The 14,250-nt window shown below is 40.1% G+C and overlaps 1 protein-coding gene across 1 annotated transcript; it reads right to left on the bottom strand.

Moving 5' to 3' along the window:
* Positions 1-10,862: 10,862 nt before the first annotated feature.
* On the bottom strand, positions 10,863-12,003 carry LOC138879471 (protein gar2-like). The gene is made up of 3 exons (XM_070159083.1): positions 11,713-12,003; positions 11,480-11,650; positions 10,863-11,225 (listed from the first exon to the last, which is right to left on the bottom strand). The coding sequence occupies exons 1-3, from the start codon at positions 12,001-12,003 to the stop codon at positions 10,863-10,865; spliced, it is 825 nt and encodes a 274-aa protein (XP_070015184.1).
* Positions 12,004-14,250: the final 2,247 nt, after the last annotated feature.

Raw genomic sequence — 14,250 nt, 5'->3', positions numbered from 1 at the left:
AGTTGATCCAGACCGTCCTTAGCTACAGAGATTCAGAGATTTCTTGGTTTGGCGGGATATTACTGTCGATTTGTTAAGGGATTCTTATATATTGCAGCACCTATGACTAGGCTGATCCAGAAGGGTACTCCGTTCAGGTGGACAAACGAGTGCGAAGAGAGCTTTCAAAAGTTCAAGACAGCTTTGACCACAGCCCCAGGACTGATATTGCCTATAGGTTCGGGGTCTTATACTATTTATTGTGATGCGTAGCGAGTTGTTCTCAGCGCGGTGTTGATGCAGGATTGTAGGGTGATTGCCTACACGTCCAGACAGTTGAAGGTGCATGAAAAGAACTATCATATCCACGACCTTGAGTTAGCAGCTATTGCTCATGCCTTGAAGATTTGGAGGCACTATTTATACAGTGTCCCTTATGAGATCTACGCTGATCACCAGAATTTGCAGCATCTATTCAAGCAGAAGGATATTAACTTGCATTAGTGGAGGTGGTTAAATCTGCTTAAGGATTATGATATCACTATTCTGTACCATCCCGGGAAGGCCAATGTGGTGGCCGATGCCTTGAGTCGCAGGCAGAGAGTTTGGGGAGCTTAGCATATTTACCATCATCATAGAGGCCATTTGCATTGGATGTTCTAGCCCTAGCCAACCAGTTTGTCAGATTGGATATTTCTGAGCCAAGCCAAGTTTTGGCTTGTGTGGTCTCCCAGTCTTCTCTTTATGATCATATTAGGGAGCGTCAGTATGATGACCTCCATCTAATTGTCCTTAAGGACACGGTTCAACACGGTGATTCTAAGGAGGTCACTATTGGTGATGATTGTGCATTGAGGATGTAGGGCAGGCTATGTGTGCCAATGTAGACAGATTGCGTGAGTTTATTCTTTAGGAGGCTCATAGCTCACGGTACTCCATTCATCCGGGTGCCACGAAGATGTATCAGGACTTGAGGCAGCATTATTGGTGGCGTAGAATGAAGAAGGACATAGTGGAATATGTATCTCGGTGTCTAAATTGTTAGCAGGTGAAGTATGATCATTAGCAACCGAGTGGATTGCTTCAAAAGTTAGAGATTCTGAAGTAAAAATAGGAGCGGATCACTATAGATTTAGTTGTTGGACTCCCACGGACTCAGTGGAAGTTTGATGCAGTTTGGGTGATTGTGGATAGGCTAACCAAGTCAGCTCATTTCATTCATGTGATGACTACTTATTTTTCTGAGCAGCTGGCTCGAGTTTATATCTGCGAGATTGTCAGACTTCATTACGTGTCGGTATCTATCATCTCTGATCGGGGTACACAATTTACATCACAATTCTGGAGGGTCGTACAACATGAGTTAGGTACTCGGGTGGAGCTGAGCAAGGCATTTCATCCTCAAATGGACGGGCAATCCGAGCGCACTATTCAGATACTAGAGGATATGCTCCATGCATGTGTCATGGAGTTTGGAGGTTCTTGGGATCAGTTCTTGCCCCTTGCGGAGTTTGCCTAACCCAACAATTATCAGTCCAGGATTCAGATGGCATCGTATGAGGCTTTGTATGGTAGGCGATGTCGATCTCCAGTGGGTTAGTTCGAGCCGCTAGATTATTGTAGTTCAGGATGCTTTGGAGAATGTTAAGGTGATTCAGGATAGTCTTCCACAAACCAGTCCAGATAGAAGAGTTATGCGGATTAGAAGGTTTGCGATATTGGATAAGGATCTATCTTATGTTGAGGAGCCAGTGGCTATTTTGAATAGGCAGGTTCGAAATTGAGGTCAAAGAACATTTCTTCAGTAAAGGTTCAGTGGAGGGGTCAGCCGATTGAGGAGACCGAGCACGATATGCGCAGTCATTATCCTTATCTTTTTACCACTCAGGTATGTCTCTATGCTCGTTCGAGGATGAATGGTTATTTTACAAAAGGAAGGATGTAACGACCTGGTCAGTCATTTTGAGAGCTATATCCCCTACCCCCTAATTACTGCCTTCCTTGTATCTGTTTCAGCTTATGTGACTTGCCGGAAGGTTTTGTTTTGGTTTCGGAGTGTTTTGGGACACTTAGTCCCTAAAATGGAAGCTTAAGTCTTAGGATTTTGACCGTAGTCAAAATTGAGTGAAGACGACTCCGGAATGGAGTTCCATCAATTTCGTTAGCTCTGTGGGATAATTTTGGACTTAGGGGCATGTTCAGATTGTATTTTAAAGGTCTGTAGCTAATTTAGGTTTGAAATGGCGAAAGTCAAATTTTTGGAGATTTTGACCGGTAGTGGACTTTTTGATACCGAGGTTGGATTTCGATTTCGAAAGTTGGAGTAGGTCCGTGATTTTGAATATGACTTGTTTGCAAAATTTGGGGTCAATCGAACGTGGTTTGATAGGTTTCGACATCAGTTGTGGAAATTGAAAGTTTCAAGTTCATTAAGTTTGGATTGGAGGGTGATTCGTGATTTTAGCATTGTTTGATTTGATTTGAGGGCTCGACTAAGTTCGTTTGGTGTTTTAGGACTTGTTGGTACATTTAGTTGAGGTCCAGGGGGCCTTCGGGTGGATTCAGATGGTTAACAGATCAAATTTGGTTTTGGGAGAATGGCTGAAGTCGTTGAACCTAGTGTAATCGCACCTACGCAAGATTGACCGCATATGCGAGCCCACAGAAGCTATCCAATAGACACAAGTACGGTTGGAGAAGTTTGGTCTGTGGGGCGCAGGTGCGAGAGAAGGACCACAGAAGCAGAGTCGCATCCGCGGAAGGTGGAGCGCAGAAGCAAAAGTCCTGGAACGTGGGAATCACAGAAGCGGACATGTATCCGTAGGAGCGGGTGCGCAGATATGACCCACCTTACGCAGATGCAAAATCTTGGACTTAAGTTAAGTCCGCACCTGTGATGATTTTTTCGTAGGTGCGGAACCGCAGATGAGGTGGACCCCTCGTAGAAGCGAGATCACTGGCAGAAAAAAGGGCTAAGTCGAGGGTTTTATCCCATTTTCAATTTGGGACTTTGAGAGCTCAGATTAAGGCAATAATTCAAGGATATTTTAGAGAGAACTTTGGGTTAATAAGTCTTAACTCGTTTTTGGTTGTATTTCATAAATGTATAGTTGGTTTCATCATTAAATTAAGGAATTTGGGTGAGAGATTTGTGGGAAAAAGTTGGAAGTTCTTCAACTAGGTCTTTGAGATTTGATTGGGATTTTGATATCGGATTTGGATAATTTTGGTACGAGTGAACTCGTGAATGAATGGGTGTTCATATTTGTGACTTTTACCAGATTCTGAGACGTGGGCCCAGGGAGACTTTTTAAGGTAATTTTTTTTATTTCTTGCTTTAGCTTTGATTTTATTAATTAAATTAGTTTATTACAGTTGTATTTATGATATGAATTGCTTTTTTCTAGATTTGGGCTATTCAGAGTCGGATATTCGTGGAAAAAGCATTGTTACCGATTGATTGAGCTTGGTTCGAGGTAAGTGACTTGCCTAACCTTGTGTGGGGGAACTCCCCTTAGGATTTGATACTGTCTTGCATAATTACTTTGGGACTACGGAACGGTATTTTAGGAGATCCCCTTGCATATTAATTTTGGGACTACAAAATAGTATTCCGGGAGATCCCCCTACACATTTACGCTTGGGACTACGAGACGGTATCTCGAGAGATCCCCTGTTGTTATCTCTGGGTACTGTACCATTATCTTTCTGTGATTCTTTCTTGTTAAATTTCAGTCTTTATTTTATCGTTTTATATCTTATTTTATATATATATACCAATAGTGCCCTGACCTGACCTTGTCACTACTCGACCGAGGTTAGGCTTGGAACTTATTGGGTATCATTGTGGTGTACTTATTCCTTTTCTACACATATTTTTCATGTGCAAATCCATGTACCTCCTACTAGCCTCAAGTTTAGTTGTACAATTGCCGTTGTTCAGGAGACTTCAAGGTACATTTGCCCACGTCTGCAGACCTCGGAGTCCCCCTCTAATCCCTTATGTCGATTCTTCCCTTATATCTTTACATTATGATGTATAGAACAGTTAGAAATTCTTAGAAGCTTGTGATTTACGGTGTTCCGGGTCTTGGGAGAGTTGTGTATATTTCGAGAGTTGATTATTCTATATGCCGAGCAACATCTCAAATGCTTATTTAAATTATTTGTTACTATTAGTTGTTAACTTTTATGTTTTTCATTTCATTTTTGCAAATTTTAGGCTTATTTAGTCGTAAAGACTAGGTGTCATCACGACAATTCACGGAGGGAGAATTTGGGTCGTGACACAATCTCTTCTCACCAAGAGACTCCAACTCTTCTAATCGAAGTCAAGCATTTTCTTCATCAGTGATCCCTTATTGAATAGCTAATCGTAATAAAGTATTTGATGCTCGAGTGGTAAGACAACTTCGACTCCATAAACGAGTGCATAAGTGGTCGCTTGTGTTGGTATGCGCTGAGTTGTCCTCTATGCCTACAGAGCTTCTTCCATATAGTCATGCCAGTCTTGTTTGGATTTAGAGACAAGTTTATTTAAAAAGTTGCATAGAGTCTTGTTGAATATCTTGGCTAGACCATTGGCGGCATCATTGTACATAGAAGAGTTGCATTGCTTAAAGCCAAAGAGATCACAAATCTTGTTCATCAACCTATTGTCAAATGGCTTTCCATTATCCGTTATTATGTAACGGGGAACGCCAAACCGATAAATAATGTTTACTCGGATGAAACTTGCAACATTTTCCTTCTTTACTTCCTTAAGAGCAATAGCTTCAACCCATTTTGAGAAGTAGTCAGTTGCAGCCAAGATGTATAGGTGCCCACCAGAGGACTTTGGCAGTGGTCCAACAACATCCAATCCCCAAGCATCAAATGGCCAGGATGCAACAATCGGGTGCAACACTTTAGGAGGTTGATGAATAAAATTTGCATGGAATTGACAAGCTTTGCATCTTCAAGTATAGTCCAAGCAATCATTTACCATCGTTGAACAATAATATCCCATCCTTTTTATATGGAAGTGGAGCTTTGGTCCAGACTAGTGTGATCTACAAACACCAGAATATGCCTCTTGCAAAGCTTGGAGTGCTTCTTCTTCCCCCAAGCATCGCAAGAGTACTCCCTCAAATGACCTTATGTATAGAGTATATTTGTAGTAAAGGAAGCAAGGTGCACGACAACAGATGTCAGTCCTTCTCCTCGGATTTTCTGGAAGTATCCCATAGCTTAAGTAGTCGAAAATAGGTTTTTGCCATTATTCTTTCTCAGCTTCAGAAATAGCGACAAAATGCTTGAGTTCATTTTCTTCACCTTCGGCATCATTTGGTGGCGGTACTACCCATTTTTGGCAGACAACAACTTGCGCTTGATCAAGCAGGGTTAATGATGAAGCTAGGGCAGCTAAAGCCTCAGCCTTCTTGTTTTCTTTTCTTGACACATGTTGAATAGTCACGTCAACGACGCACCCCATTAATTTTTTTAGCATAATTATGATAAGGGCGTAGTTCAGGTTTCTTGACCTCGTAACTACCTAAAAGCTGATTGACCACTAACTGGAAGTTACCAAAGACTTGCAATTGCAACTGCTTCATATCAACAGCCATTTCAAGCCCGAGTATTAATGCGTGATACTCAGCAACATTGTTAGAAAATAGTTGTGTCAAGGTGAAGGAGTAGGGCAAGACTTCACCTTGGGAAGTGACGAATGCTACGCCAGCACCAGCTCATCCACGATGCACAGCACTATTAAAGTACATCTTCCATGGAGGTTGAACTTCAATGACCATTGCGTCCTCATCAGGTAGTTCGTCAGTTAGATCCCAGTCATCAGGTATCGGGGGATCTTCCAAGAAGTCTACCAATTCTTGTCCTTTTATAGCCTTTTGAGGGATGTACAAAATTTCAAATTATTGAAATTTGAGGTACCATCTCGCTAGTCGATCACTAAGAATATGTTTTGACATCTTGAACTTGATAGGATTTGCTTTAAAAACAAGACAGACAACATGAGCTTGAAAGTAGTGCTTCAACTTTTGCATTGAGAAGACTAGCACCAAACACAACTCTTCAATTGGCGAATAATTCAGCTCATTTGGTGTCATCATCATGTTCAAGTTGTAAAGAGAGTTTTCTTTCCCTTACTATTTTCTTGGGCCAACAGTGCTCCAACAGACCTTTCTTGCGCCGCAATGTATAGTATCAATGGCTTTCCGGGCATAGGGGCTACTAAAACTGGAGGCTTCATCAAGTAGGTTTTGATACTTTCAAAGGCATTGGTACAAGCTTGGTCCCACTTGAAAGGAATGCCTTTCTTCATGAGGTGACTAAATGGTTGGCATCTCCCAGCTAGTTTTTAGATGAATCTTCTAAGGTATGCTAGATTTCCTTGCAGACTTTTCAAATTCATGAATATCCCGAGCCTCAGGCATTTTCAAAATGGCATCCACTTTGGCTTGATCAATTTCGATCCCTCGATGTCGGATAATGAAACCAAGGAACTTTTCAGAAGTAACTCCAAAGGCACATTTCAATGGATTCATCCTAATTTGGTACCTCCAGAGCAACTCAAATACCATTCTCAAGTCTTTCAAGTGGTCACCCTTCTCTCTTATTTTAACACCAAGTCGTCAACATAGCATTCGACATTCTTGTGGAGAAGATTGTCAAAAATATTCTGCATAGCCCTTTGGTAAGTAGCACTAGCATTTTTCAAGCCAAAAGGCATTACTTTGTAGCAATAAATATCCTTGGGGCGCGAAATGCAGTAAGCTCTTTATCTTTTGGTGCCATACGAATTTGGTTATAGCCCGACGAACCGTCCATGAAAGAAATTGCCTCGTAACCAGTAGTAGCACCGATCATCAGTCTGGAATAGGAGGTGGGAATTCATATTTGGGACACACATTGTTGAGATCCCTGAAGTCAACGCATACTCGAATCTGGCCATTCTTCTTCCTTACAGGGACAATACTTGAAACCCATGTTGGGTTTTTAGCTTCCGGAATAAATCCATCCTTCAATGAGTTTGTTAACTTCGGTTTCAATCAGGGGAACCAAGTCCGGCCTAAAGTGCCTTTGAGCTTGCTTAACAGGACGAGCGCCTTTCTTGACTGCAAGGTTATGGACTTCTACTTTAGGGTTCAAGCCAACCATTTCTTTGTAACTCCAAGCAAAGACATCCCTAAACTCCTTGAGTAACTCAATATAAGTTCTTTCTTCATCAAATTCTAGTAAAGCACTTAGGTATGTGGGTCTTGGTTCTTCATCAATGCCAAGGTTAACTTCTTTTAAGGCATTAATCGTTGCATTCACCCTTTCTTCAAGTTCTGGTGGAGCATCTTTTGCATCTTCATCTTCTTGAGGGTCCGCATTGTTGAAGGATATGTGATAACATGTTAAAACATCATCCAATTTCTCGTCATCTTCCATTATAGATGAAACATCGTGCTTGCCTTGTGCAGTAAAATGATACAAAGAACCCACACTTTTTCATCTTCATCACGTTCTTTAGGGTAGACCACAATGTATGGCTTCACATTTAGAAGCTCATCACACAAAACCATGACTTTTGTTTGTCGCCTCATTCTAGAAGGAACCAAACTTTGGAAATCCTTAAAGATCTTCTGAATTTTGGGCGAAGAAAGTGTCATTGCATTTCGATAATTTCTCTAGAACTTATTCCTTTTCTTTAATGGACCCAATCTTTCAAACACGGAAGTCCTCACAGTTGATTTTCCAAGTCGATCAAAGACAGAAGGCTTGTTAGAAGCAGCAGATTCATCTTTTACAGTGATATAATTGTTGCTCGCCCTTCTTATAAAGATGCGCACTGGTGACGGTTGCTTATATCCCAAACCTTCACGTGGTTGCCTCGTCGCAGCTTCTGATTCGAGCTTCCCTAACTTTGATGGCTCATTGGGATTGTCTCCAGCATTTGCAAATATTCTGTAAGCGTTAGGATCAAAACCTTCATCTGTTCACTTTGTAGGGAGTGCCACATTCTGCAAACGATTTTGGGCCACAAACCCTGCAAGTGGCTTTGAGGACAACTTTACTGCCTCAATTCGTTTTACCAGAAGAGTTAACTCCTTTAGAATGTTAGTTTGGAGATTAGATGATTCACCTTCATATTTCTTCCTTTTAGGGAGATATTGGAGCGCATGAGTTACTTTCTTGCCATAAGATGCAATATCCCCTCTATAAGATTTATTCAAGTTAGGTTGTACCTCCTCAGTAATAGCCTCGTCATTCTTGCTTTTCATGACATTATCAGCTTTTAGCTCCTTCAAAATGCGGTTCTTCAAGTAGAATTTTGCATCAATGAAGTGTGACTCAGCCTCGGTGAATGGCTCATCATCAGCAATTATCTTCTTCTCGACTTCACCTTCGTAGTATTTCAAACATTAATGGTAGGTAGATGGAACCACCTTATTTTCATGTATCCAAGGCCTTCCAAGCAATACATTGTATGAAGTCTTTGCATCGATAACATGTGATATTTTAAGCGTCAATACCACACAAGAGGGGGGGGGGTTAATTTGTGTGGTACCCAATTTTCGCTCAACTGAACTATAGAAGGACCTGGTTCTTCTAGGTATTCCAACTACTACTATTTGCGGAATAATAAATACAGAAAATAAAGAACACGGAGATTTTTACGTGGAAAACACCTGGCTCAAAAGGTGAAAAAACTACAACCTACTACTCAGTAGGATTTTCCCAACTTCCACTAAAATCACTGAGCCAAAACAGCATTTACAAAACTCTTTGTAAACCTAAGGATTAACTCTAATCCCGTTGTGGCAAACAGCCTCAACTGTTGTGATAACTTCACGTTAACTCTAACTTAAACACTCTAGGTACCTAATACAATTGCTTCTATGAAAGCTGAAAGGTACAATATAAAATCATTTACTACAATTGAACTAGAATAAAAGATAGACACATGGAGCTGGTTCTTCTATCTCGTTCAAGTAGCTTCAAGATTGCACACTCAAATTACACATAAATTACTTGTAAAATCACCTTGCTCTTTTGCTCTCAATTTAAGTTTAACTTCTGCTTATGTGCATTACCTGTAAAAGAGAACAACACTGACATTTAATAGGTTAGTAATTAGAGTTTGACTTGGATTCAATTGCTACTCTTCTATCGTAGAAGAGTTCATGGTGATCTTAAACTCTAACACTATTTTCTTCCTAAACTATGTTCTCTTCATGTAAGGAGTCTTTCTCTCCTTATCAATATGCAATCATTTCGATCAGATTAGGAGATATTGCTTCTTGATCAGTTAGATTTATCTCTTTCAAGTGCATCTCACATGTATAGGTTGATCATGATTGTGCTTCACAAGCTGACCTGGTCCATGTCTGAGTTCTTTTGTCAATCTTCAAAACTTCACCTGTTCTTGGGCCAACAAATTCCCCTTTTTTGATGATGACAAACTCTGTGCTTTTTACTTACTTGGATCCTGTAAGAACTCAGCTGAACCATTAATTCAAAGTTTAGAAAATTCACTTATCATCAAGGACCAAGTTAATTAGGTTATAAATATCACATAATTCAGAATATGTAAAGCACTATCTCTTCTCCCTTTTAGCATCATCGAAAAGTTGCATACAAAGTGTGATTCCTAGATTTTAATAAATACTCATGGCCACTGGCGTAACTGCAAGTGCAATCATGGTTTAATCATCAGTAATCAAGCAAACATATTTAAACTATCAAGGAAAAATTAACATAGAATAAGAGCAAAAACATTAGATATCATTGATAGAGGATATGTTGCTACCACAATCCACAACCAAAAAACAAAAACTTTTAAACCATAAGCAAAAAGATAGAAATATCCCTAATTCGGGTCACTGAAGATACTAGACAGATTCAGGAGACAAAATCTAGAATTCCTAAAGCTTGGGGGAGCTAGAGGGTTGGTTTTGGGCTTGGAGAAGATTCAGCATATTATGAAGAATTCCACCATTCTTCCCCTTTACCTTGGCAAGCTCAGTTCTGAGAGCATCCCTCTCAAATTCCACCTCTGCCACATGAGTCTTGAGCCTAGCTATATCGGCATCCTTGGCTTCACATTCTTGAACAAGAGCCTTGATTTTACTGTTGACAAGAGTCTTATTTGAAGAACCAGGTTCATTTGGGATGGCATTGACCAAATAGTCATAAGCAATCAGAGTGTTAATGCCAAAGTGATCCTTGATTGAAGCCATTTCCCACTTCTTCAAAGGCACATTGCACCTATCCAGAATCGTAGTCAGAATAAAGCCATAGGGGGTAGCATGAGCCTTTGATCCATTGATAACCCTGTCCCGTAACTTGATGATGAAGGCAGACAAATTAATTTTCCTTCCACTTTCCAGGCACTCCATAAGAACTAGGTCCATATAATTTGCAATATGCCTTCTCTCTTGTTTGGGCAATAGGCACTTATTGACAAATTCAAACAAGACCTTGTGCTGAGGCCTCATTTCACTTTTCTGAACAGCCCTAGCCTCATTCACATCTTCAGCATCACAGAACCTCCTGGTAATGTCAAGGGCAGTAGGAAAGGAGTCCAGACAAGGCCACCTTTTCCTTGTATAGTCATCAAACCCTTCAGAGGGTATATCAAGGATCTCTCCCAGTTTTTCTGCATCAAAGGACACTTGAACTCCTTTCACCAGGTTGTTAACCTTGCCATCCTTAACCTCTGTATTTGCCATGAACTCGATGATCTCATTCCTGACTAGCCTACCATCCATCTGAAGGACCATGTCCTTCCACCCCTGAGCATCTAAGGCATCCATCAGTCTCATCATTCCTGGTTCCACCAGGTCTTTCAACAGTCTACCCTTCAAAATCTTTCTTTTGCCAAACATGGCAAGCTTGTCTTATTCACCATCAGACTCATCATCTTCTTTTTCTTCCTCTCCACTCCATTCCTCATCTTCAGAAATTCTTACTTGTTTATTTTTCACTGCAGACCTTGTCCTCTTTGCTAATGAAGGTTCAGCAGCCTCAGACACAGAGGAAGACTTCTTGGAAGAAGTTTTGGATTTTTTGGGCTTGGGGGTCTGAACCTCCAATATTTGAAGTTCCTCCTGATGGACCTGTTCCATCTCCTCAACCTCCACAGCCTCTGAGGACTCTGCAACCTTCCCTTTTCCTTTAGCCAACTTTTTCTTCTTACTCTCAGCTAGAGCCTTTTGAAGATCACTCTCACTCTGCTTCACCCTGCTTCTTGTAGCTCTTCCCTTTGGCAATAAAATTTCAGTAGTTGTTGGGATGAAGCCTTTCTTTTTTTGGAAGGTTTAGGAGCACTGGGGGTTTTTGGTGTGGGAGTTCTTCGTTTCTTAGGATCATAACTTGCCCCAACCTTTTTCAACAGGTCAGCTAGGGTCTCTTCAGTAGATGAACCAGGTTCATCTCATTGTTTGCTTAGATGAACTAACCCTTCAGCAGCTTCACCAGAATCACTTCCCCCTGACTTCTTGCCACTCTCTTATACCTTTTCTTGTTCAACCCCACATATAGAAGGCACATATAAATCAACAGTGGGTGAATGATCAACCACTATTTTCCCATTTCCCCTCTCTTCACCACATGCACCCTCTCTCTCTTTTTCTTTTTCAGAATTCTTTTTACCTCCACTCCTTTGTAACTCAGGTAATTCTACATCCTTAACAGGCCCAACTAGAATAAACCTCTAGTTTCTAGATTTTTAAATAGAGAAGAACTTACCTTAGAATGAGATTCTTTAGTCTTTTTAGAGTCAGAAGACCCAGGTCCTCCCCCCTCACTGGCGGATTTGTATGACTCAGAATCAGAGTTGGAGTCAGATTCTTGGACTTGGCTAGCCTTTAATTTCTCATTTAATTTTTTTTTGAGAGCCCCAGACGCTACTATTTTTCGAGCAAGCATTTTCACCCTTCTTAGCCTGGGTTTGGGAGATATACTAGGTGGAGGAGGGGTAGATGAATTAGAGGGAGTGGGTTGTGGTGGAGTTCCAGGATTGTTTTGTGGGTTTGTCATGATCGCTGGTTTGAGAGAATTGATGAGTTAGAATTTTGGAGAAGAAAGCAAATGAAAGCGAAGAGGGATTTTTGACGATTTAGAATTATGGAGATGGCAGGAGTTAATGATGTGTAGTTAAAGAGAAATACATATTTAATGTATAACGACAACTTTAGCAGTGGTCAATTAGAGGTCTAATCAACCTGAAATTGCAGGTTTGAATGATCAGTTAAGCTTTCCTAGATTTTAGGCAATTTTTGTGGTTTAGAATTCTAAGGCAGACGGAACTGGTTCAAAGCTAACAGATAGAATTTTCTAAGGAATTGAGCCAATTATAGGACTTCTGCTCATGATTTAAATATTTATATTTCTAATTGTGCAGAGTATAGAAAATATACCTTAGCTTTCAGATGAACTCATACTGATGAACCAAGTTCTTCATTTAGAATTCTCTTGAACATGCCTCAATTTGCCATAATAGAGAATATTTTGTAAGAGATCAGTGAGTCATATTAACACATGTCACAAGAGTATACTAATTACAGTATGAAGCTGAGTAAAAATTAATCTAGATATTTATACAAGTTCAGATTTCCTAGCCAAAAAAATCATTTTTTTCATTTTGCATTCTGAGCTGGTCTTATTAGGTGATCTTAATCATCCCTAATTTCAACTTGTTCCTCTCATAGTTTTCTCTACTCAGTGCTTTAGTGAAGATATCAACAATTTGTTTATCAGTAGCATAGAATTCTATATAGATTAATCCTTTCTCATAATTATCTCTTAAGAAGTGGTGTCTAACATATATGTGCTTAGTCATGTTATGATGAACAAGGTTCTTTGTCATACTTATAGCACTAGTGTTATCACAGAAGATAGGAATGCAACCAACTTCAATGCCAAAATCTACCAACTGCTATTTGATCCATAGCAATTGAGCACAACAAGAGGCAGCAACAACATATTCAGCCTCAGCAGTGGATAAGGCCACTAAATTTTGCTTTTTAGTGGCCCATGATACAAGACATGAACCAAGAAAATGAGCCATACCGGAGGTGTTTTTCCTATCCACAAGGAAACTTGCATAATCAGCATCAGCATACCCTACTAAATTGAAATTACTACCTTTAGGGTACCAAAGACACAGATCAGTAGTGCCTTACAAATATCTTAGTATCCTCTTGACAACAGTCGAGTGAGATTCCTTTGGATTAGCTTGAAAGCGAGCACAAAGCCCTACACTAAAAACTATGTCAGGTCTGCTGGCAGTTAGATATAAAAGTGAATCAATCATACCCCTATACAACTTCTGATCAACTGATGAACCAGGTTCATCTATGTCTAATTTAGTGGCAGTTGCAATGGGGGTGTCTATTTCCTTTAATTCATCCATTTTAAACTTTTTGATCAGCTCCTTTGCATATTTCTGCTGATGGATCATGGTTCTATTTGGTCTTTCTTTGATCTGTAAGCCTAAGAAAAAGTTAAGCTCACCCATCATACTCATTTCAAACTCACTCCCCATTAATTTGGCAAAATCCTTACTTAGTTTGTCAGTGGTTTCTCCAAAAATTATGTCATCAACATATATTTGTACCACAAGAAGATCCTTACCTTTTTCCCTCAAGAATAGAGTACTGTCAATTTTACCTCTTTTGTAGCCATGCTCAAGCAGGAATTTGGACAATCGTTCATATTATGCTCTAGGAGCCTGCTTGAGTCCATAGAGAGCCTTGTCTAATTTGTACACATGTTCAGGACACTCCTTGCTCTCAAACTCTGGAGGTTGTTTAACAAACACTTCTTCTTTTAGGTAGCCATTCAGGAAGGCACTCTTGACATCTATCTGATGAAGAGTGAATTCCATGTGTGCTGCAAAAGTTATGAGAAGTCTTATTGCCTCTAGTTTTGCAACTGGAGCAAATGTCTCATCATAATCTATACCCTCCTCTTGACTGTAACCTTGGACCACCAGTCTTGCCTTGTTTCTTGTAACTGTTCCATCTTCATCAAGCTTGTTTCTGAAGACCCATTTTGTGCCAATCACTGATCTGTCCTTGGGTCTTGGAACTAGATTCCAAACTTGACTTCTCTCGAACTGATTGAGTTCATCTTGCATTGCATTTACCCAATCTGCATCATGCAAAGTCTCAAAAATATTTTTAGGTTCAATAAGAGATATGAGAGCATCAAAAACACATAGATTCTTTAATTGTGATCTAGTTTTGACTCCAGAGGTTGGATCAATAATTATGTTCTCAATAG

Source organism: Nicotiana sylvestris, chromosome 10 (genome assembly GCF_000393655.2).
Source record: "Nicotiana sylvestris chromosome 10, ASM39365v2, whole genome shotgun sequence".
Classification (NCBI taxonomy): Eukaryota; Viridiplantae; Streptophyta; class Magnoliopsida; order Solanales; family Solanaceae; genus Nicotiana; species Nicotiana sylvestris.
The sequence above is the reverse complement of the archived record's forward strand: the minus strand, read 5'-3'. Positions and strand labels throughout refer to the sequence as shown.